The 26,468-nt window shown below is 30.8% G+C and overlaps 1 protein-coding gene across 3 annotated transcripts; it reads right to left on the reverse strand.

The window, feature by feature from the left end:
* Positions 1 to 26,244, reverse strand: LOC143231682 (uncharacterized). 3 transcript variants are annotated; one of them, XM_076466269.1, is made up of 8 exons: positions 12,067 to 12,254; positions 10,740 to 10,843; positions 10,094 to 10,157; positions 7,503 to 7,580; positions 4,148 to 4,292; positions 2,331 to 2,550; positions 1,238 to 1,275; positions 50 to 182 (listed from the first exon to the last, which is right to left on the reverse strand). In XM_076466269.1, exons 2-5 carry the CDS (start codon positions 10,839 to 10,841, stop codon positions 4,243 to 4,245), a joined length of 294 nt encoding a protein of 97 aa, XP_076322384.1. In that variant the 5' UTR covers positions 10,842 to 10,843; positions 12,067 to 12,254; the 3' UTR covers positions 50 to 182; positions 1,238 to 1,275; positions 2,331 to 2,550; positions 4,148 to 4,242. The 3 variants fall into 3 exon arrangements, with proteins under 3 accessions (XP_076322383.1, XP_076322384.1, XP_076322382.1); XM_076466267.1 differs by lacking the exons at positions 50 to 182; positions 1,238 to 1,275; positions 2,331 to 2,550; positions 4,148 to 4,292; positions 7,503 to 7,580 and adding exons at positions 14,382 to 14,518; positions 18,648 to 18,732; positions 22,412 to 22,658; positions 26,051 to 26,244 and having other exon boundaries at positions 10,123 to 10,157; positions 12,067 to 12,460; XM_076466268.1 differs by lacking the exons at positions 1,238 to 1,275; positions 7,503 to 7,580; positions 10,094 to 10,157; positions 10,740 to 10,843; positions 12,067 to 12,254 and having other exon boundaries at positions 1 to 182; positions 4,148 to 4,286.
* Positions 26,245 to 26,468: the final 224 nt, after the last annotated feature.

The following is a 26,468-nucleotide window of genomic DNA, read 5'->3' on the forward strand; positions in this document are numbered from 1 at the left end:
TTATGGCCTATCGTCTGCTGAAGGTTCTGGTTTTAATATTGTCTTCTTGTTTTCTTCACTCACATCAACGAGATGTGTGTTTTCATCTTCCTGTTCTTCATTTATTTCTTCATCACTAACAAACCTGATTTTCTTCTCTTCTTCATTTTCAACTTCTTTGAGATTCCCATCTGTCAGTGTGTCTGACAATAATTACAATTAGCTTAGATAACTAGAACTGTTCTCACTGACAAGCTGACTGTAATGTTAGCAAATAACTATTACAAGTAATTTGCTGAAACAACTGGTGATATAACTAACATGCAAATTTTAGACTACATCACCACATTCTGCTGGAGTACAAAGTTTTACAACTATTAAATACAAGAAAACCTAAATTTTATAAATGAAAAAGCTTTTATGAACAACTACATAACACTTACCAAGTCGTTTTCTACCTGTAGTTCAATAAAATTACAAAGTTTTCAGCATAAATTCATTGTTATTTTTTTATCTGTTTCTTTCCTTCATGTAAATTTAGAACTAATGAAAATAGACATATTCACATATAGTGATTTAAAGCTTCAAACAAACTCCCAAAGCTGCCCTAGTTATGTAACGATAGATGCTGATCCCATAATGGAACATTTCAACAGTTCTTAGAAAATGGTGTTAATTTAACACCAACGAGTCTACCATATCAGAAACCAATCATAGCTAAAGTATGAACACAAAAACCTAGTTTGATTAATTACGTATCAAAATTACTGAGAAACGTTATCTAATCTACTCAATCAGTGCCAAATGTAAAGAAATATGTTCCTACTCAACTAAGTTTTCAAAACATAAAAGAAAACTGTACCGATTTTGGTTGAAAAAATTGGTTTTCCAAGAGATTACAAGGATACATAATAAACATATATAATTCCTAATAAACAGCAATTCTTTATTTCAGCATTTTGTAAAATGACTTTGTAAAAGTCTGAACACCAAAATTTAAATTTCTTTAACTTTGAGATTTTAAAACCAATACAAATCTTAAATACAATTTTAGAAAATGTAGCCTGTAACAATATACCAAATGTCACTGAGACATGTGCAATTTTATTGACACCACTGTAATGAATCAATAACATACCTAAAGAAAAAAGAAAAAAATTGCAGTAATTATAGTGAAAACTAATCTTTCTTTAATCAAAGTCAACTTATTCAAGTATTTCCTTTCATTTAGCACAAGATCCATATTTCAGATTCTTACCTGATACTGAGTCACGGAGTTTAACCACAACTGATCTCCTAACAGAGCAGCGTGGAAGAAACAGTTGTAGTAACATGCAGATGTTGCTATGATAAACTAATTTTATGTAAAAATATTTAACTAAAACTAAGCCAAGTACCCAACTTAAATTATATTTACAAAAAAAATATCAAATCAATATATCAATAAAAAAGTACTTTCCATTTTTTTCTGAGATGCCTAATTTTTAAAATCTCTCTTTCACCTAATACAAATCCATCAAACTTAATTAAAAAATCTAACTTTCCAAATTAGTTTTGCTACATCCATTCTCTGAAGTTTCAAACTATACTCCCATACATTAAGTAGTTTCAATAAGACAATCAACAAAAAAAACTTTCTCCCCACTTTTGGTTACAACTAAAACCACAACAATGCCCACAACTAACAACAACAGTGAAAATAAAAATGGTAATTAAAACGGACTTCAATGACAGTTATTTTGGTTTGATAATCAGAATTACATTTTTCAGTTGAAAATAGATTCATGCCTCTCCTTCACTTCTAACTGTACACAATTTAATATGTACAACATCACTGTAGGATTATCATATTGTGCTGCAATATGAAGATCTAACTGATAGCAATAAACTGAGAAGCTATTATAAAGATATCTGTTAACTTCAAGCTCTTTTTTTTAATTAATTTTAATTAAACACTAAGATGTCAAAACCTGGATGTGGTTTAAGTTTCACCTTTAAAATATTCCAATGTTTTGTTTTTGTCAGATTTATAAACACATTTCAGGACATTAATCCTGCCACAAACAAAAAAAAATGTTTCTTTCTGGTAATTTTGTTCATTAAATAAGTCTGCATATAGAAGTTTCAACAGTCTTGGGTATTGCAGAGAAAGACACCAGCAATGGCTAATATCAAGTACAAGTAAACCTTATTCCACATTTTAAGTTTCATTCACTAACCCAATTATTAAACGGATTTCATGAGCTTGTGCAATTCCAGGGTAAAGGTATAAAAATATCATTACTGGACATTCTCTTACAAGCAAACTAGATGGGATCTATATTATCCTAAATAACAAGAAAAAAACAAACCTGTTCTATCTTCATTTTCATCCACTGGGTCAGATGCAGAGGAGGTTACAGACAGGAAGCTGTTTGGTCGAGACTGATTCACACTCAAGCTACTCGGGGAAAGTGATATCATGCCACAACAAATACGATGAGTTTCACGAAGAAACTGGAGTTGTTCTTTTGATGCATGAAGCTCTCGCTGTAACTGCATCATTTCTTCTTCCTTGTCTGTCACATATGACTATCAAAAAACACTTCATGAACCAATTATCATTCTCCTGTCAATAACATAAATGTACATAAATTAATATACATTTATTTCTTAGAGAAAAGGAATGAATCCATCAATATGTGCTTGGAACCAACAGAAGTAGTCATCACTCATAACATTTTATATTGTTAACAGATGTAAACAAACTCCACATAACCACTTAGCTTTCATTTACATCTCTTTATACTAACTCAAACAGTTAACTACTGAAACAGTTTTATTCAGGTCTCTACTTTAAACACTCTCACTGAAAGCACTTTGTAATATGTTTAATTTCTACAGAAATGAGAAAATATATAGTTTGACCAAAACAAATTAAGTGCTGAGTAACTCATAAATGTATGCAGTTTGACCAAAACTAATTAAGTGCTAAGTAAGTCAAAAATATATGCAGTTTGACTAAAACTAGTTAAGTGCTAAGTAACTCAGAAATATACACAGTTTCACCAAAACTAGTTAAGTGCTAAGTAACTGAAAAATATATGCAGCTTGACCAAAACTAATTAAGTGCTAAGTAACTCAAAAATATATGCAGCTTGACCAAAACTAATTAAGTGTGAAGTAACTCAAAAATATACGCAGCTTGACCAAAACTAATTAAGTGCTAAGTAACTCAAAAATATACACAGTTTGACCAAAACTAATTAAGTGCTAAGTAACTCAAAAATATACACAGTTTGACTAAAACTAATTAAGTGCTAAGTAACTCAAAAATATACGCAGCTTGACCAAAACTAGTTAAGTGCTAAGTAACTCAAAAATATACGCAGCTTGACCAAAACTAATTAAGTGCTAAGTAACTCAAAAATATACAGAGTTTGACCAAAACTAATTAAGTGCTAAGTAACTCAAAAATATACAGAGTTTGACCAAAACTAATTAAGTACTAAGTAACTCAAAATATACACAGTTTGACCAAAACTAATAAAGTGCTAAGTCACTCAAAAATATACACAGTTTGACCAAAACTAATAAAGTGCTAAGTCACTCAAAAATATACACAGTTTGACTAAAACTAATTAAGTGCTAAGTAACTCAAAAATATACAGTTTGACCAAAACTAATTAAGTGCTAAGTAACTCAAAAATATACGCAGCTTGACCAAAACTAGTTAAGTGCTAAGTAACTCAAAAATATATGCGAGCTTGACCAAAACTAATTAAGTGCTAAGTAACTGAAAAATATACATAGCTTGACCAAAACTAGTTAAGTGCTAAGTAACTCAAAATATACAGAGTTTGACCAAAACTAGTTAAGTGCTAAGTAACTCAAAATATACGCAGCTTGACCAAAACTAATTAAGTGCTAAGTAACTCAAAAATATACACAGTTTGACCAAAACTAATTAAGTGCTAAGTAACTCATTCTTTTACATACAACTATTTCTTCTATTCCACTTATCAAAATTTTGTTTAAGAAACAATTATGTTAATACAGTTTACCATGCGTCCTTATGACACACAATACACTGAATGAATAAAAACAACACATTTATTGTAAGTTAACTTGTTCACTCACCACTTTTTTTCCAACAACATTAAAACCTAAAAATTTACATTCAACTTACCAAGATTTGGGTGAGCTGTCTGTTCAATTTACTGGATATGTCTAACAATTTCTCTAAAGGAGGAAGACCTGGAAGTTTGCCTGTCTTTCTTGGATCTATGAGTAATGGTTTTCAGAGTGCACACTATTGTCTTCGTCACCAACAACTAAAAACAAAAAAGAATTAAACTACAAGTGTTTACATAACAAATTATAAATTTTGAGTGTTTATGTAAGGAGTTATAAGCCTTTTGTGTTTATGTAACAAAATACAAACTTTGAGTCTTTATGTGCATAAAGATATAAAAACAGAGAAGGTTTACTTATTCTGTTGTATACAAGCTGGTTTGTACCTAACAGTGTTAATTCAAACCACACTAAATACTTCATATAAAAAATACACTCAGCAAGCCTTAAAAGTACAAAAGTACAACATAACTGTACAGATTAAACATTTCAGACTTTGTGTCACTGCACTACACAAACTAAAAAGGAAGTGAACAGACTTCACTTAACTACAGTTTACAGCCACGAAAATAAAAATAAATCCTACATGTTGTCCACTTTTTCGACACGATAATATTAAAAATGGAATTGTGAAATTTGTAATAATGGAACCAATAAGTATATTTCATGTAATTTTTGTTTGTTATTTCTTTGTATGCCTTTTTTCACTTTAGAGTGTTTTAATATTGTAATAGTTCATGTTAGGATTGAAAGGAAGTGTTCCAATATTAATTTACTACATTATTCTGTGAGACCACTTTTGATATTAAATACCAAAAAATCTTATTACACTTGTGAAAAAAAAAATGCATTATTATGCAGTTACCATGAAGACAAACCTTTTTCTTAAAGAAATAAAATGATTTTAGTATCTTTGACAAAAAAACAAACAATATTTTTACGAACAATGACAGAAGTACACTAATGTTGTCCAAACAGTAGGAGATGAAAATTTAAGTCTCCCTGTTAATGCTTAAGTTAGTGACTTATGTTGCACTCTTCATAATGTATCACACTTAGTAAGTCTGGGATCTTAATCAGAGACAAAATTAAGATCATAATTCAATTTATATTTATCAGAGCTAACAAGATCTGATCATGTCTGATTATAAAGATTTTCTTGAATCACTTTCCCTCGAACAACTAGAAAGATATAACAAATGTAAAATGCTCTACATTGTCAACATTTTAGAATCAGAGGCTTAAGAAATGAATGAAAAAAAATGAACTTAGAAAGCATATTATTCAAATACTAGTCAACAACGATTTGTTCTCTGAAGAACCATTATGGGTAACGCTATAGTGTCCCCACTAGTCAATCAGGGTTGAGTGATAAAGATGAGTTAGAGATCCAGTTAAAACTCAAACAAATTGAACTTGAACAAGCTTTTATCAAAGCTGAAACAGAAGATAAAATTCTTGAGGTTGAAAAAGCTCAAACTGAAGATAAAAGAAATGGAAATTATATGCAACCCTGATTGATGACAGCAAAATGACAAGTCTAAACTTAATTTAATTTTATGCAAACCTGATTGATGACAGCAAAATGACAAGTCTAAACTTAATTTACATATTAAACTATGACCATTCAATGAAAATGAGGTTGATAAATATTTTCCACATTTCAAAAGTCATCCAAGTTGCATAATTGCCAATGGATATATTGTTTACAAAGTGTTTTAAATGGTAAAGCACATGAACCATATACCACTCTCTGTCTAGAAAACTGTATGAGATATGATAATCTTAAAGCAACTAATCTCAGAGCAAACAAGTTAGTAACAAAAGGCTTATTGTCAAAAGCTTCAAGGTTATCACAACCACAATAATTCTCAAAGTGAAAATATCTGATCATACTGCACAAAATGTTCATACAAATAAAGTATCTGAGAAATAATTATGTAAAGATAACAAACATCTTCAGAAAAAAAATGTTTAATTACTTGTACTCAGTGTTTCAGCTTACACCTTTATCTAGAGTTCATGAGTCATAATTACCAAACAGATTTTAAATAAGAGTAACCAAAAATAAAATAAACACAACAATTCAATGAAAAAGTGTCCATGGTACAAGTATTGTGAAACAGTTTTGAGTTGTTGATCGTAAAATACAGAAAATAACAAAATAGACAAAATTAAAATTTTAAATTATAATGCTAAAATTTTAAATTTCTATTATTGTAGCTGTATTTTGTTTTCAGTTACTGACATTTAAAGTCAGTTTGGTAACCTGTCATGTCAAACAGATTCTTGATTAAGTCATAGGCTAAAATGTTCAGTACAAGTAATTAAACACTTGTTTCTGAAGTTGTTTGTCATTTTTATATAATGGTTTCCATTATTCAGTTATACTGAAAATTTCAAAAAATACAAATAATGTTTCTGAGAGCTGTGTGTGTGGAAAAATTCATAAAATAAGTATTTTTTTATTATGCTACATTTCGTATTTTGAATATTTTTATGTCTTGAATTTTTTGTGAAACGGTTTTTAAAACACAATATCTCCTTTAAGTTTAGACTATTTCTTTTAGTTATTTATCACAAAGTTACATTTCATAATACATAAATGTCCAATATTTTACTTGTTTCATATTTAATACATCGACCAAGGCAGTTTACTTCACTTTGAAACATTTGAACACGAACAGGGTACGATGGACAAAGATTCACGAGTGTATTATGATCTGAACTTTCAATACTGCAATGTCACTATCTCTTAACAGATACTGTTACAACAATAATTATGGTATAGATCAACTTATAACTAACAGTTATAGTTTATTTTAAATACATTTGTCTTGATGTTGCTTCATTATTCTCACTTTGAAAAGCATCACTGATTGACAAACAGCAATACTGCAAATATATTTGAATAATACATAAAATTTAGTCTAAGTAGAAAATTATATTGTATTTCTGCAGTATCTCTTTTGAAAAACTGTTTATGATTTCATCTAAAGAACAGTAGCACACATATTTGCATACATTTTATCACTTTACCCTTATGGAAAAGTTTGAAGAAGTTTACATTATTTCATAGTCTATATCTATTAAAACAAATAAAACTCACATTATGATAAACTGTGTTATATACTTCTTTCAAAAAATTACTAACAATGACCTTTAGGTTTTCACCAATATGAGAACAAGAAGGAAACACTCTGTTGGATGTACAATGATGAGCCTGAATTTTTGTTTTCTTAAAGTTAAATTTCATTACAAGGTTTTTTTATTTATTACCATTACCAAAAACTTTATAGCACTAACTGAAGACCTTATACCATAGATAGCATTTTAATTGTTTTATCACATGATGAAAAACTCTACAAATAGTTCCAGTAGCAAACAGATTACTGTAGTTGACATATTACCTTCAGCATTAGAATCACTAATATTGTCATCTTCACACACTCGTAAGCCTTCATTTACGACTCCTGCAAGTTGAGTAGCTGAAATAAACCACAACTCATCTTATCAAAATTATGTTATTAATAAAATAAAAAGTATGTTTTTTAAATTTATACAAGGTGATTACATAAAACTAAACAGGAATGTGTTTCAAAGATTACTGTTTTTACGGGAACAAAAAAAATCACGTTAGACACCTGAATAATCACACATTTCATTCAAAATGTTTGGACACGACAAAGTGCGTTTCTAAAACTTTCACACAACATGTTCCATACACTCTCAATTATTTCTGTTTCAACATATCTAAACTAAGTTAACTTCTAAGCATTATCTATCATACTTTGAACATTCAAGCACAATTTATTCAAATCAGCAATTTCTTATTGTCGGTTGTGAGAATGTAACTTATGCACAGATTACAATATCATTCTGAACTACACAGAATTACATCCAAACTTAACTAAAAATATTAAAATTATAATTCTCTATGGGAAAATATACCCTCAAAATAAATACAGGTAAACATCGATATAAAACGCATCGATAAAGCTCGATAATCAGTTGGGCACGATGGGGTCTTAGGCCCCAAATTTTTGGGGTTTCTACAGAGGCGCCGCTTAATATTACCACTGCTTAATGTAATCAGCCGTTTAATGTGATCAAAATCAAAACCAAATCCACTTCAATCTTTTTGTATGGTTTTCATGCCACATATTGTGATCAAACCCCGCCTGCATGTAATAATTCCTGGTGCTGTCAACTGCAGTAAAGTACATAATCTGCCAGTCATAGGATAGCTCTCAGTGCGTGAGGCAAGAAGTATCAAAAGTTTATTTTCATTAAAACCACAAGTCATCCTTGATCGACCGATGGATGACGAAGGATGAGTCATACACACTCATACACCAGTGACAGTGGCATGAAGTGCTGCAAACGATAGCGTCAATGTTGAAACCATATAACTTTCTAAGAAACAGCTCGCTCCCCAGAAGCTTTCAGACGAAATAGTTTCTTGGAAATCTGTGACGTCAGCTATTCCCTTTTATTCTACTATCGCCGAATAACTGAAAGGTCTTGTAACACCAGCTCGTAGGCAGAATTTCGTTGACCGAATCAATTTTGTCGTGAGTGAATGGGATAGTGACCATCCGGTGACGACAGACTGCGATTTTCATATTTTTTCAACATACGACATATTTATACCCATGGAGAAGAGAGGCACCAAAAGGAATGCTTACACAGTACAAGAGAAGATACAGATTGTGCAGCGAATCCGAATGGGGAAGCAAGGACCAAGATTATGAAAGAAATAGGAGTTCCAGAGTCTACACTTGAGGTTGGCTGAAGAATGAAGATCAACTGAGAGAATTCTGCAACCAAGTAGACAGAATGACAGGACTACAGAGGAAGAGAGCCAAGACCCAGCCACCCCTCACAGATGAAGAGATCCAGAAAGCAATAGAGAACCCAGCAGCAGCACCTACAGATTTTACCACTCCAGATGAAGAAGAAGAAGATGACCCCGTTCCAGAAGAACTCAGGAATTGCATCACCTCAACTCAGGCAGTACAGTACACAGAACACCACAATCTAGGAATTTGCAAGATACTACAGATCCAGGACCTAATGAGAACTGCTAAGAGGATGCGGAACCAAGGAGGAAGACAACAGACACTTTTGGAGGCTTTTGAAAGAAAGAAGACTACTGAGTAACTATAAATTTGTGCATTTCAACTTGTTTTATGTGCTTACTATATTTTATTGTTATTAAATTTTTTTGAAAAATCCGTTTTGTTTCAGTACTGAATTCGTATTTTAAACTTTGCCATGACATTTTTTTATCTGGTAGTTATTTGACTTCAGTTTGTACTTAGATTTTAATAATTAGTAAATAAATTATCAAAATTAATTACTATATGTATTAACTTTAAAATTGAACTAATTTTAATCAGCGTCTAATCGTAAAAAACAATCACATGATTGCTCTGATGGAACTACTTTTAGAATATCAGCCCCCATCAAAGTAATGAATTGATAAATTTCTTTAGAATTCTGCTTTTACATTTAATTTCAGTCTTAAAATTGAGTTTAATAAATAAAAAAAAAAAATGCTATATCATTGGTGTAAGTAGTTTTGTTTGTTTTTCTTTATTTCACTACAAAACGTAAATTTTGCATTATCGCTCACCCGAGGGTAAAAAAATATATAATCAAATCGGTATAAAGGCAATCAGATACAACGAAGTCGAATTTTTTGGACCCCAACTAGCTCTTATATCGATGTTTGACTGTAGTTTTAAAATATACAATTTCTAATAAATTTTTTCTTTATAAACACACTGTGCAAACCAGGAATATTACGATGGCTCAATGCCAAGACATATTGTAGGCACCACTTAACAAATGCCATTTGAGATCAGACACATTACAAAAGGAATCCATCTTTCCATTTTACAAAATAATCAGTAAAAGTCCAATATTTTACTACTTATACCCCAGCTAAAGTTCAGTAACAAAATATTTAAATATTGAAAGATATGAGATGTATTACCCTGGTGGATAGATGCCAGAACTAATTGTTTTACATCAGTTACAACCTCATACTCATTTGGTACCTGTGAAAAGAACAGAAAAAGAATCATTATTGTATATCGTTGACAATTTTGCTGCAATCAAGTAAATCATAATGTATAATCAACTGCTACCATTTTTGCAAAGTTTTCAAATTTAAATCCAAAATTATAATAAAAATAACATTCTTTAAATATCTGAATTGAAAAAAGAAATCAAGCAACTTCAAAACATATTAAATTTTGTATTCTAATAATAAAAAAACTTCATTTGTACCACAGGTCACTTGCTGGTACAGCAGTAAGTCTGATTTATAAAATTAAAATCAGGGGTTCAATACCCCCCTCAATAAATGCAGCAGATAGCCCAATGTGGTTTTGCTGTAACACATACACACATTCCATTTCTTAACAAAATATAGTGTCCATTCACATAGTTTATATGCAGTTATAAAACGTGTTCAGATTACAATGTATTATTACACAAACATTGTGCAACTATTTGCAAGTTAATTAATTAAACCATCTATTATAATTATTCTTGGTGCTTGCAATCAATATTTTTTTTCTCATTAAAACCAAAGGTGTTACAAAAGGTGTTATAAAGGTACAAATTTTCACACTAACCTCAGCAACACGTTCATCTCCAGAAATCTGTAAAACCTTTGACACAAGGTCCAGTTTCTCTGTCAAAGCTTCTGCAATCTGTTTATCCTTACATCGTACCATCTCTGGATAAAGCAAGGTTTATTATATTGTTTTAAAATCAATTAATTTTTTTCTTAGTTTACATATCACATTAATTTTATTCAGAATTTGTTTCCTGTTTAATTTTCTACACACGTTTGTGCTAAACTACTCTATGTTTTATAATGAGCTAGCTATTCTCAGTACTGAACTGACTGATAAGAGAAAAAGACAGCTAATCAACAGTAGCTACTGTTAAATCTTGGACTGCTCACTGAACCTGCAAAGCCACAGTAAGTACAGGGTCATGCCTAGCCTTGCACTTAAAGACAGTTTTATAAAATTATGATTGGTCAAAACATGACAAATATCGCCAGGTAGAGCAATAATTATAAAATCTAATTAATCTGATATGAACTAAGCTACTAAAGCTTTTCACTGAAATTTGTGTAATTTTTTTTTTCTCATAACAGTTAATTGAAAAACTAAATGCAAAAGTCAATCATAAATCAGGTGTTACAAGTTTGACACTACTTCAGCAATTGAAGCACACACAAAATTCAAATTCTGCATTAGTCAAAATATAAAGAAGTAATTTTAACTAAAACATGGAACAAAGTAATTCATAGAAAAAATGGTGTGATAGAAATTTCATAAAAATTGAAATTACACTTAGTTTTGTATTACTGTTTTATCTAAATTGGTTAGATTCAGTCAAAATTATTAGCACAAAATATAAAATTTTTCTTTTCCCTACCATTTATAACTTCAGATACCTTTCAACAACCTTATTTTCAGGTATTTTTGCTATTTTTACTTACATATAATAGATATAACTTTGTATAGCAATCCCAACCAATAGGATCAAAACTACCAATCCACTTGCAAAGTAAATCGAAGTGCAAATGGTAACCAAAATGACTTCATGCAATAAACATGATAGTTTTTGCAAAATACATTTTCATAACTAATTTATGAGATTTTCTAAAATTATGTGAAGGATGTCAGTGAACAAGCTGTTAAAGCCTAGCTTTCTAAAACTATTGAAGAATCACAAATTCTTTAAAGAAATATGCAGTTGTTAGAAAAAAACTAAGTTTTGAGACACCATTCTTTGATAACTACATAAAAAATAACCTTAAAACATAAAAAAGCATCTAGTAGTCAAAATGTGTCATCTTCCCACATGAGAACACAGTCAAACTTACATAACAAAACTATATTTACATATTATTCAGTGGACACTGAGGTGCAGATGTGCCCTTACCTATTGGAGTCAGTACAGGTACAGCAGTTTGAAGAACAGTACCTTCACTGACTTTGACTCTGATGGTTCTATCAATTGTGGCTCAGAAGGTACATGGATAAGCTCTACTCTCTGAAGACTCTGTTGGGAGTCCTCAACTAAGGTACATGGTGAAGAGACTTCTTTCTGTGATGTCAATGATGGAGAATCCTCTTCAGGAATATAAGTACTAGAAGGGATTGGACTAGATACTTCAGTGTCAGCAGTAAAAGACATGATGGTGTCAGTTGATTCTTCTGCCTCAGTTGATTCTTCTGCCTCTGTTGATTCCACATCAATTATTGCTTCAGGATGGTTTTCATCCAAAGAGTATTCTCTGATCTTTAGGGAATCATTGGTGATAACATTAGGCATCCTATTAAAAAACAGGATTTATAAATGTAAGGAATGTGTGTAAACATCAGATATACTCCACTTATAAAGTATCCATTTTTATAATGTTTTATTTATAAAATAATGAATGAAAACCAAACAAAAGAACACATCAACAAATACACACTATATTTTGCTAATAATAATAATAATAATAATATACTTGAACTAAAACTCACAGGACAGACAGCCCTAGTATTATACATCATTACATCCCTACTAAGGTCCCAAAATGATAACTTCTTTCAACATTTAAGCCTTTATATTATTTCAGTTTATAACAAGCATGCTTCTTTCAACATTCAAAATTTTATATTATTTTAGTTTATAAACAAGCATGCTTCTTTCAACATTCAAAATTTTATATTTCAGTTTATAAACAAGCATGCTTCTTTCAACATTCAAAATTTTATATTTCAGTTTATAAACAAGTATGCTTCTTTTAACATTCAAAATTTTATATTATTTCAGTTTATAAACAAGCATGCTTCTTTTAACATTTAAACCTTTATATTATTTCAGTTTATAAACAAGTATGCTTCTTTTAACATTCAAAATTTTATATTATTTCAGTTTATAAACAAGCATGCTTCTTTTAACATTTAAACCTTTATATTATTTCAGTTTATAAACAAGTATGCTTCTTTTAACATTCAAAATTTTATATTATTTCAGTTTATAAACAAGTATGCTTCTTTCAACATTCAAAATTTTATATTTCAGTTTATAAACAAGCATGCTTTTTTCAACATTCAAAATTTTATACTATTTCAGTTTATAAACAAGCATGCTTCTTTTAACATTCAAAATTTTATATTATTTCAGTTTATAAACAAGCATGCTTTTTTCAACATTCAAAATTTTATATTTCAGTTTATAAACAAGCATGCTTTTTTCAACATTCAAAATTTTATATTATTTCAGTTTATAAACAAGCATGCTTTTTTCAACATTCAAAATTTTATATTTCAGTTTATAAACAAGCATGCTTTTTTCAACATTCAAAATTTTATATTATTTCAGTTTATAAACAAGCATGCTTCTTTCAACATTTAAACCTTTATATTATTTCAGTTTAAAACAAGCATGCTTCTTTCAACATTTAAACCTTTATATTATTTCAGTTTATAAACAAGCATGCTTCTTTCAACATTCAAAATTTTATATTTCAGTTTATAAACAAGCATGCTTCTTTCAACATTCAAACCTTTATATTATTTCAGTTTATAAACAAGCATGCTTCTTTCAACATTTAAACCTTTATATTATTTCAGTTTATAAACAAGCATGCTTCTTTCAACATTCAAAATTTTATATTTCAGTTTATAAACAAGCATGCTTCTTTCAACATTCAAACCTTTATATTATTTCAGTTTATAAACAAGCATGCTTCTTTCAACATTCAAACCTTTATATTATTTCAGTTTAAAACAAGCATGCTTCTTTCAACATTCAAACCTTTGTATTATTTCAGTTTAAAACAAGCATGCTTCTTTCAACATTCAAACCTTTATATTATTTCAGTTTATAAACAAGCATGCTTCTTTCAACATTCAAACCTTTATATTATTTCAGTTTATAAACAAGCATGCTTCTTTCAACATTTAAACCTTTATATTATTTCAGTTTATAAACAAGCATGCTTCTTTCAACATTCAAACCTTTATATTATTTCAGTTTATAAACAAGCATGCTTCTTTCAACATTCAAACCTTTATATTATTTCAGTTTATAAACAAGCATGCTTCTTTCAACATTCAAAATTTTATATTTCAGTTTATAAACAAGCATGCTTCTTTCAACATTCAAAATTTTATATTATGGTCAACACCTCAAATACTGACCTTAATTTCATTAAGTACAGTCTCAAAACTAAACAAAGCAAGAACCAATTACTAACATACATTTTGCTTTTTGCCAAATTATTTTCTTCAGTATTATCAGGTCTTTTGATAACACTGGTGAAGAATCCTGACATTTGGCTGACTGGCTGTGCCTGGGTTTGTCGGCTTCTGCAGCTTCTGTGATATACTTTAGCCACCTACAGGTTAACCACAGAAGTTAGGGGTAAAAAAAAACAATTCACAGAAGTGTAATAATGTCTCTTGAGTGGAAATATTTTTATAGAACTGTTTACAATCAGTAACAAAAAAACAATTTTCAAATTTCTGTACCAATGTGGACCAACAGGTTAAAGCACTTCCATGCTAGACTTACAAGCTTTAAGTAGTTATGTTTGTAACGTGAAATAATTATGTTGGAGATCTGGAATGACTTGAGCTTTACATAATTATGCTGGAGATTTGAAATAGCTAGAGTTTTAAGTAATTATGTTGGAGATCTGGAATAGCTAGAGCTTTAAGTAATTATGTTGGAGATCTGGACTGACTAGAGCTATAAGTAATTATGTTGGAGATCTGGACTGACTAGAGCTTTAAGTAATTATGTTGGAGATCTGGACTGACTAGAGCTTTAAGTAATTATGTTGGAGATCTGGACTGACTAGAGCTTTAAGTAATTATGTTGGAGATCTGGAATGACTTGAGCTTTACGTAATTATGTTGGAGATCTGGAATAGCTAGAGTTTTAAGTAATTATGTTGGAGATCTGGAATGACTTGAGCTTTACATAATTATGTTGGAGATGTGGATAAACTGGTTTAATGATCTTATAAAGCCACACAAAAATACCCATAAAACCAGTTTATAATTTTTTCCCATTTGGAAATCAGCCTACCATATACATTAAACCCTTAACTGGAGGAGATGAGTTAACTCAACCTCATGTTATTTGACCGTTTCTGAAATGGGAAGGTCATTTTATTTGATATGAGCAATTATTTATTCTTTCATAGCTATTCTGTGTTGTTTATCAGAAGTTTTGGTTTCCTAGTTATGTAGTTTAGCAGTTCTTTCACTTTGGAAACAGTGGCATCAAACAGACTTTGTGAGCACACAGCTACATCAATTCTGACTAAAACTTTTGTTAGTGATGATTCGTTATCATTAGATTCTGAAATTGATGCTGAGTATGAGTTTGATTATTTTCACCTTATAAACTACGGATGTTAAAATTGACACAGCTGTGATTTACGACGTAAGTGGTAAAGAAACTTCTAAATTACATCATCAGTGCATAGTCACATAACCAAAACATCCAGTGAACAACATAGAATAGCTATATAAAAGAAAATACAAGATAAAATGGCTTCCCTGTTTCAGAAACGATCAAACATCGGGATGAGTTAATTTGTCTTCTCAAGAAAAAAACACTTCAACATTCAGTTAGAATAATTCCACATTGATAGAAAGTTTAAACATTTGGTATATCATCAGTTAAGAGGTTAAACAAAATCAATTACCCCAATTAAATGTAGCTCATAACAACAAGAGTGAAAAGAACAAAACTAATTACTTTAACTAAATGTAGCACGTAACAACAATAGTGAAGAGAACAAAACTAATTACTTTAACACTCCTATTTAAAATTGGGGCCTAATAGGCCCCAGAGCAACTTGAAAAGTTATTAATATTAAGCTAATAATTTTGTATTTAAATGAAATTGCCATTAACTGACCCTATCCCTTTATATTTTAAGGAGCAATAATATTTTGACTTTTCAGACATTTGCGAAATAATATTTCAAAAATTTTTTTAAAAGATCCACTAAGGGTATTTTGAGGCCTATTAGGCCCCAGATCAAAAAACATAAAATGACTATTTATTTCCTGAATAATTCTAGAACAGGCCTGGGCAACCAAAAAAGCAAATTATAGTAAAATATATTAATTTTACAACCTCTTTTCAAAAGATGGATATTTAGGATAATAACTCTACTCCAACAATAATTTTAGACGGTCCTGATTATTGCCTAGTTTGCCCACGCCTGTTCTAGAACATTCTAGAAACTTTACAGAGTATTTAGAATAATCTAGAATATTCTTGAAGCTTCTAGAATATTGTAGAAGAATCCACAAATCCTATATATAGGAGCTGAAATCTTCAAACCGTGTCAAAATGATATCTCTTGATGAAGCTGTATATTTACTGACAAAACCATCCGACGATGAAAGTGAGCATGATAATGTTGAAGACTACTCTGAAAGTTGTGATGATGATCCTTCTGAAGCCGAAAATGATGAACAAATCGTGCCGCACCCTTCTGAAAGTGAAGAAAGTAATCAAGAAGATCTTACTACGATGCCAGTGAACGAACTTTTGTCCAAAGATAAGAATTTTAGTTATTCAACAACACCTTCAAGGATCAACAGGAGAACCGCAGCTCTCAATATATTCAATGGGAACCCAGGCATTACAAGGCAAGCTGCTCCAAGAGTCTCTACACCATTCAAACATTCAAAATTTTCATTTCTGATAATATGATGGAACAGATCATTCACTCAACAAACACCAACATGAAAGAACCAATTTTGAAGAAGACCTCTGGAAATGGATCGCAGCTAATCTTTTCCTTGGAATAAGCAAATCCAAAAATGCATCGATAGATCGAAATGTTTTCAACCAATTCGGTTTGCCATTTTGCAAAACTGATTACACAAGACAAATTCAAAAAATGTGCTCAAAATTAGATTTGACATCCACTCTCAAAGAAATAGAGAAATCAAAGATGCCGCCATCTCTGGAGTCTGGAATTTTTCATTGAAAATTGCAAAAACAGTTACAACCCAAGCAAATACCTGACAGTGGATGAACAACTATGTAACTTCAAAGGAAGAGTTGGCTTCAGAACATACATTCTGACAAAGCCAGGCAAATACGGAATAAAGATTTAGTGCCTAACAGATGCAAAGACAAGTTACCTCCTCAATGCTCAAATTTATACTGGAAAGGTTGGAAATACGACAGAAACAAATTAAGGAGAAAGAATAGTCAGAGAACTGAGTCAGCCATTTCTTGGAAAAGGAAGGACAATAACGACAGATAATTTCTTCACAACAATGACACTTGCCAAATACCTACGAACAAAAGAACAGGACTTGTTGGAACCATACGGAAATCAAGAACCTTCCTGCCTCCTGAAATAAATGCAAAATCTAAAGAGTTATTACCAAAGTTTTTCTACCATGACGACATCACTCTTCTCAGGCACTCAGACAAACCAGGAAAATATGTGCTACTACTGAGTTCTCAGCATCAGTCTGGTGAAGTAGAAGAGAATGGAAAGCCTGAAATCGTCAATCTTTACAATGCAACGAAGACAGGTGTCGACACTCTCGATCAACTGGTGAGATATTATACAACAAAGAGGCGATCAAAGTGCTGGTCAGTCTGCATATTCTATAACATTCTAGATCTTGCTGCATAACAATGGTTTCATTCTATACTCAACAAAACATCCAGAATTTCTTCATCAACATAAATCAAGAGCCAGAAGAGAATTTATATGGCAATTGTTGCTTAAAATCAAAGAAATTTACTGCAAAGAGAGCAAAAGAGGACGATGCCATTTGTGCGGCAGATCAAAAGATAGACAGTCGAAAATTGTTTGCTCAAATTGTAAAAAAATGTTTGTCAGAGCCATTCTAAAGTTGTTTGTAATGAATGTTGCTAAATCACTGTGTTTCTATTGGAAAACTATATGGGGCCTGATAGGCCCCAAAATCTCTTTAGTGGATGTAAATATTTTTTTCAGAGGAGTGTTAACTAAATGTAGGTACGTAACAACAACAGCGAAGCGTTTAACAAAACTAATTACTTCAACTAAATGTAGGTACATAACAACAACAGCGAAGAGAACAAAACTAATTACTTCAACTAAATGTAGCACGTAACAACAACAGTGAAGAGAACAAAACTAATTACTTCAACTAAATGTAGCACGTAACAACAACAGTGAAGAGAACAAAACTAATTATTTCAACTAAATGTAGCACGTAACAACAATGAAAGAAACAAAACTAATTACTTCAACTAAACATAGCACATAATAACAACACAGAGAACAAACCTAATCATGCCTCATCTAAACATAGCATATAACAACACAGAGAACAAAACTAACTACTTTAACTAAATGTAGCACATAATGAATGAAACAAAATTAATTACTTCAACTATATGTAGCAAATAACAATGACATGGAAGACAAAACTAATACTTCAACAAAACAAAGCACGTAACAACAACAACAACATGGAGAACAAAACTTACACTTTTCGTTCAGAAGCTGAGGAGGCCACAAATTCATAGATAGCATGTTGTTCAGATGTTGAAACAAGAAAGAAGCCTTTGCTATCTAAAGTATAAGGTATATTACAATTCATCATTTCTAGGAATACATATAAATATTATTAAATACACAAAACGTGTCGAATATTTAATAATAAGCAGCAAAGATTACAGCAAATTTCAGATGATGAAACACTTGAAAAAAAGAGTATTATCTTCAAATAGTAACCAGCATAAGCAAATACATTTAAATAACATATAATACAATTGGATTAAAACTCACAGTTTACACATATTGGTTTAAAATCATAATGTTCAGCATGTTTTCGTTTGTCATGTTTGTATAGAAATATAACAATTACAGTTCATTATCCCACCACAGCAAGACATGCTTAACATCATTCTATAATTTAACAAAGTTCCAATTAATTTTTGTACTGTTCATATCACCTTTTCTTTTCTGAAAGCTTTGTATAGTCTGAACGTCCATCATGGGAAATGATGAAGTATCACAATTATTAAGCCTCTCCAACTCTATATCTGTTTTATGATAGTGTATAGTAATGTTTAGTTCTAAAAATGTCTTTATGATCTCTCTTTAAACTAAAACTGTAACCAAAATGTTCAGACTTTAACTTTTGTTTCTTTGTTTTTTTTTAATTTTTGCATAAAGCTACACAAGACCTATCTGCACTAGCTGTCCCTAATTTAGCAGTGTAAGACTAGAGGGAAGGCAGCTAGTCATCACCACCCACTGCCAACTCTTGAGCTACTCTTTTACCAACAAATAGTGGGATTGACCGTCACACATTATAACGCCCACCGCTGAAAGGGTGAGCACGCTTGACGCGATGGGAATTGAGCCTGAAACCCTCAGATTACGAAGTTGAATGCCTTAACCTCCTGGCCATGCCAGGCTACATTTAACTTTTGAAAAATAGGATACAAAACAATCTATGCCCCAATTTTTAATTTTCCTTCATTTTCCTTTTTCCTACAAACATGGTTTACATCTGCTCAGAAGAGTTCTGTCAACAACATGAAACATCTGAAAATCTGTGGTCTTTATGAGTCTTGCTTATTTCTATCTCAAAATCTGTGGTCTTTATGAGTCTTGCTTATTTTATCTGAAAATCTGTGGTCTTTATGAGTCTTGCTTATTTCTATCTCAAAATCTGTGGTCTTTATGAGTCTTGCTTATTTCTATCTCAAAATCTGTGGTCTTTATGAGTCTTGCTTATTTCTATCTCAAAATCTGTGGTCTTTATGAGTCTTGCTTATTTCTATCTAAAATCTGTGGTCTTTATGAGTCTTGCTTATTTCTATCTGAAAATCTGTGGTCTTTATGAGTCTTGCTTATTTCTATCTCAAAATCTGTGGTCTTTATGAGTCTTGCTTATTTCTATCTCAAAATCTGTGGTCTTTATGAGTCTTGCTTATTTCTATCTGAAAATCTGTGGTCTTTATGAGTCTTGCTTATTTCTATCTCAAAATCTGTGGTCTTTATGAGTCTTGCTTATTTCTATCTCAAAATCTGTGGTCTTTATGAGTCTTGCTTATTTCTATCTCAAAATCTGTGGTCTTTATGAGTCTTGCTTATTTCTATCTAAAAATCTGTGGTCTTTATGAGTCTTGCTTATTTCTATCTGAAAATCTGTGGTCTTTATGAGTCTTGCTTATTTCTATCTCAAAATCTGTGGTCTTTATGAGTCTTGCTTATTTCTATCTCAAAATCTGTGGTCTTTATGAGTCTTGCTTATTTCTATCTGAAAATCTGTGGTCTTTATGAGTCTTGCTTATTTCTATCTGAAAATCTGTGGTCTTTATGAGTCTTGCTTATTTCTATCTGAAAATCTGTGGTCTTTATGAGTCTTGCTTATTTCTATCTGAAAATCTGTGGTCTTTATGAGTCTTGCTTATTTCTATCTCAAAATCTGTGGTCTTTATGAGTCTTGCTTATTTCTATCTCAAAATCTGTGGTCTTTATGAGTCTTGCTTATTTCTATCTCAAAATCTGTGGTCTTTATGAGTCTTGCTTATTTCTATCTCAAAATCTGTGGTCTTTATGAGTCTTGCTTATTTCTATCTCAAAATCTGTGGTCTTTATGAGTCTTGCTTATTTCTATCTCAAAATCTGTGGTCTTTATGAGTCTTGCTTATTTCTATCTCAAAATCTGTGGTCTTTATGAGTCTTGCTTATTTCTATCTCAAAATCTGTGGTCTTTATGAGTCTTGCTTATTTCTATCTCAAAATCTGTGGTCTTTATGAGTCTTGCTTATTTCTATCTCAAAATCTGTGGTCTTTATGAGTCTTGCTTATTTCTATCTCAAAATCTGTGGTCTTTATGAGTCTTGCTTATTTCTATCTCAAAATCTGTGGTCTTTATGAGTCTTGCTTATTTCTATCTCAAAATCTGTGGTCTTTATGAGTCTTGCTTATTTCTATCTCAAAATCTGTGGTCTTTATGAGTCTTGCTTATTTCTATCTCAAAATCTGTGGTCTTTATGAGTCTTGCTTATTTCTATCTCAAAATATAAATTTTGAGTTTTAGGTGTCAAAAAAATATAAAATGCAAATTATGGCACTTTTATTTTGTAATGTCCAAATTTCATGATTTAAAAAAATGATACACACATTGGGTAACATCAGGAGTTACTTTGAAGGATCTAACAGTTGTACAATTCTCTTTCTCATATGGTTTCAACATTTTAAAAAAATTAGTTGTTACAAGAAACAACTTCCCGTGTCTTACAATAATCAAACTGTATCATGGTTGTGAGTTCACTGGATCTATTTGTTTGTTTTATACAAGTAATTACTCTGTTTGACAAAAAATTTAAATGGTAACTGGAAAATAATGGTATCTATAATACAGTAGACTTCACCACAGTATGAGCTTGTACCTTATCAGAAGCTATTTCTTAAACAGCTGTACTTGTTTTCTAAACGGATTACAGAAGTAACTTTAATAAAAGAACATACAGCAAGATAAATACTGTCTAACATAACGTCATTAAGCCTCTAATTGTATTGGCTACTTTACAAAAGGTGCATATTGGCTGGAATTAGATATACAAGAAACAAACAGTAACTCTACAAAGATACAGAACATTAAGTGACGAGTTGAAAGTTCTCAACTGTTACAAAGTACATGTGTTTAAATATGCTGACACTTTTAAGTTATTAACTGTCATGACATACCCATGTTTAAATATGCTGACACTTAAGTTATTACAAGTTATGAAATATTATTTAAAATTAACTTTTGTTTAGTTAAAACATTATATTGATATATACTCACATTACACAACTGAAGAAGTCCAATAAAACAGCAGTTGTGTAATATTTAAACTACAAGAGGTTCAACTTTATATATTTCAATTCACATAATTCTATTAATAAAAAAAAGATATTCTTATGAACTTCAACTTCCGTATTTATATAATTCTAAATATTATTATATTCTTGTAGGCCATAAAGTAAAGTTAGCTACTCTTTTAGTCTCAAAAGTGAGTCTTTATTCAAATACTTTCATTTTCCACTTATTATATTTAGTACCAAATTCTGAAATAATTTTAAGTTTACTTTCATCATAAAATCACTTCCAGCTGGATATCAGTGCCACGGTCCTGGATATAAGAAAACAATTTTGTCTAACTGTAACCTGTATGAAACTCACTCAGTTTTCTAATTAACCTTTTTTTGCACTACTCTTATCTTATTACATGCTAGACACATAATGTACCTGTAGCCACGTTCCTTGTGAACAGGTTCTGTACACGAAGTATTGGACTATGGGTAATTTTGGTGTCTTCTCGGCCCGACATCAGATTGTTACTGTGAAATTTCAGCAACAACTTATCATCCTGTTTCTGTAGCAACACCAGAATATCTTCACACAACACAACATGCATTTCAACCGTTTTCTGTTTATGTAATCTCCAAATTAAAGGGCCTTCATGGACTAACCTGTGCTTTGTTAGGTCAAGATGCTGTAAAGACAAACATAATCAAGTTATCACTGAGTCAATCAGTCTGATAGTAACTATCACAATGAAACAGTTCACACAAAGAATTAGACTCTCCTATACTTTTACTGAAACCAAACTCCAAATTCACAAATGTACATCTTCCAGTACCTTATGGCTCAAATAACCTACACTTGTAAAATTCTAGATGCTACTTCCATCTTATTCCCATGGCATTCTTGTTGGTATTTCTGCATATGTCAACCAACCTCTTTTATTCTCTGCTGCTTCACAAATGTTTTAAATGCAGTACTAAAGAACCCATCAGTGAACAATTATTTAAGTTTAATATTCAGAAACAAAACATATCTAACTTGCTAAACCTAAAATCATAGCTTCTGTAAAACAACTATTTCTGAAATGCATAATTTATCCTTCTGAACAAATATTTAATTTTTTGTCAACAGAACTAAGACTTTCCTTTATAAACACTAAAATAAAAGAAAAACCCCAGATTTCCATTCAGAATTTTGATAATTTTCACAAAGTATTGATGCTCAGAGACCATCTTGTCAATATATACTCTCAAAATCAATAGGAACAGTGCAAACTGCTAATAATTATTTTCTCAATACAGCCAATTTAGTTATTTCTTTGTTCAGACAACCCCAAGCTGAAAGTATATACTTCCAACATCATAAAACATCACCCTGAAACATCTGCAGCTGAAATTAGTTTTCTGAGTAAAGGTACAAACTTATTCCTACCCTTAGCATGATACACAGTTTTGAAATTATTTACAACTAACAATAACTTACTTTCAAACCAGTGCATTACAAATGTTTCTACAACAAATCCAGTAACATTAACATTCAGAATACGATAATAAATCTGCCAGGCTGCCACCAATCAACAGAAACCTTAGAAGTCTTTATTGATACAACTGAGAATATAATAATTTGGATCCTAAACTGCGATTCCAAAGTATAGAATCTCTTCTACAATGAACGTGTTGCCCTGACAAAACAGATTATAATACAGAAACACTAATGTCTGGTCTCAACAACTAAAATCTCATAACATTTTACATTCATAAAATTTTATTTTTATTACATTGACCTCTTAACAGTGTCCTGTAGTGGCTGGATCCTAGTGGATCAGTATTTTGTAAAATAGTCACACTCCATTTATAATACATTATTACTATTTATAAATTCATTTTAAACTTATTTTTCTTAAAACATTAGAACATTAATTAAAGAAGTAAACCACATAATTATCTCTTCTTGTAACGATCTGTGTACTCACTTGCCACCTGCTGTAAAGTTGCTAAGCCTTATCAAGTTTTGCATAAGGTAAAATAAGTTTTAGGCTTAACATGTGCATTTTGAAATAACCAAAACCTATAAATAACTGTATCAATAACACAGAATTCTGCTACAAGTTATCAAGCGCTTTAACCGAAGTTGTATTTGGGTCCAAGAAGATATCATTTTGAGCTTACTAATGTCCTACATTATCATTTGAAATCTATCATAAAAAAGCTTCAAGTGCAAATACTTTGCAGAGGTAAGAATACCACTAGAGGTCACTAAGTGATTATCTACAATTCACCATGGAAAGCAAGTCTTTTCAAACATGAGAGAAATGTGCTGGACCACCTTAGTTGATTCAATAAATACATTGATATCTCAAAAAATATAAAAGAAAGAAGGGTTTTAATATTCTAACTTGTCAATATCAATAATATGAGTATCCATACACTTTGTATTTGAACATTACATATGAATCAATGCTGCATTCAACATACCACATAACAATATGAATCTATACTCAGATGCATTTTTTAACATTTAAATTAAGAAATTAGTTACTGTATATTACTGACATATAGATTATAACCTACAATTTAATGTCAAACTTACTGACATATACATTACAACCTACAATTTAATGTCAAACTTACTGACATATACATTACAACCTACAATTTAATGTCAAACTTACTGACATATACATTACAACCTACAATTTAATGTCAAACTTACTGACATACATCCATAGAATAGTAGTTCAATAACATTTTGAATGCGACTTTACAAATGCAATGACACGGTCTTTGACCTGTGTTGGGTAGATAATGCAGAACTGATCAGCTTTCAAGTTCACCTCAAGAAACACTTCCAGCTGATGTGTATTTACCTCACATTCAACGCTTACCCATTTTCATCTCCTTAAGAACAATGGTGAACAACTAGGAAATATCTTTGTTTCTGTGTTTTTCAAATCTACAACTGACTATACTCACAAATTAAGGTTTTATGTCACAGGTTCCATTATTAAAATCACTCCATTATTCTCACACAGAGTAATAATTTATCAGCAGAAGTCTCCATTCATTTTCAGTTAAAATGTATCAAACTTGCGCTTAGTGTTTCACTGCCCTATCAAGCTTTATTCCAACATTATGTCATACATACCATTACTAAATACTTTAATTTTTGTAACTTCTATAAAATTATACACTCTGATGGGCTGAGTAAGCTATACAAAACACAGTTCTGTGAATATAACTGAAACTATACAATACCAGCTACTTCTGATTAACACTCCTTTAAAAGTGGGGCCTAATAGGCCCCAGAGCAACTTGAAAGGTTATTAATATTAGGCTAATAATTTTGTATTTAAATGAAATTGCCATTTAAATCCATTAATGAATGGATTAACGAGATTCCCACTGTCCCTATCTATTATCTAGCTAAACCACAGCCAGGAACGGGCTTGGAGAAATCAGGACTAGAAACGTCTTTTCATAGGAGTGTTAACATGAATAAATTACTTTTCACATCTAAAGAATTTTAATAATAAATGGACAATTTTGTTTTAACAGAAAACTCAATGAGTTATAAAGCACATTAATTGGTAACAAAGAGAGAATGTTTTAATGTTTTTAAGAGGACAAAGTCGATAGAAATTCTGTAAATATTTTTATTCTAGACTTTACTACAACATATTAAACTAGTTACAAATGTTACAAAACCATTTTCTGCACAGTACATGTCAGAAAGCAACACAGACCTGTTCTCAATCTGTTTAACTGAAACATTTTATGCAACAAAATAAACATTTAAATTAATTTTTCACTACACACATAAAGAACCCAAAAACTGAATTATGGGTATTAAATAACAAATAATTCCACACAAATATACTTATTTTTAGAATATATTACATGCATACACTGAACAAAAAGGTTTTATCTTAAAAGGTTTTGTTAGTTATTTTAACGCCCAATATTCCAGTAGTTGCTTGAAATGTAAATTTTAAGATATTTTCTGTCATGAAAAAAACAATGACACACATGAAATGCAAGCATATAAAAAAACAAAACAACCATCTGTGTTAAAGAAACTTACACGATAAGCCTGAACAATAGGTGCTTCAACCTTCTCGAATGCACTTCTGTCAATCTTTTCTGAAGCTCAATAAGTCTATGTTCATTTTCTGCTTCTTTAATAGCTTGATTTACATATGCCAGGATTTCTTTGCTACAGTGTATTGCACGCAATAGTTTGCTGTGTTCTTCTGAGTCTTCTGTTCAAGAACAAGTAATGTGTAGTATCATATAGCATTTATATAAAATGAATAATGAATCTTTTGTAATTGTTATACCTGAAAATATAATACAATGTTGTAACCATACATATTATATTGTTTAGTTCATGTAACAATTTTTTTTTTTTTTCCAAAGTAAATAATGATTAGTCTATGTGTAATTAGTTATTTATAGCTTGTTCTGATTAACCATTCTTAGATCATTTGAATAATGGATGA

Source organism: Tachypleus tridentatus, chromosome 11 (genome assembly GCF_004210375.1).
Source record: "Tachypleus tridentatus isolate NWPU-2018 chromosome 11, ASM421037v1, whole genome shotgun sequence".
Taxonomy (NCBI): Eukaryota; Metazoa; Arthropoda; class Merostomata; order Xiphosura; family Limulidae; genus Tachypleus; species Tachypleus tridentatus.

Bases quoted from the DNA above. Each gene is read 5' to 3' on its own strand.
- LOC143231682 (XM_076466267.1), bottom strand. From the start codon at position 14,455: ATGTCAGGATTCTTCACCAGTGTTATCAAAAGACCTGATAATACTGAA. The intron at 12,461-14,381 runs GTATGTTAGTAA...GTTTTTTAATAG, and splicing joins AATTTGGCAAAAAGCAAAAT to GATGCCTAATGTTATCACCA.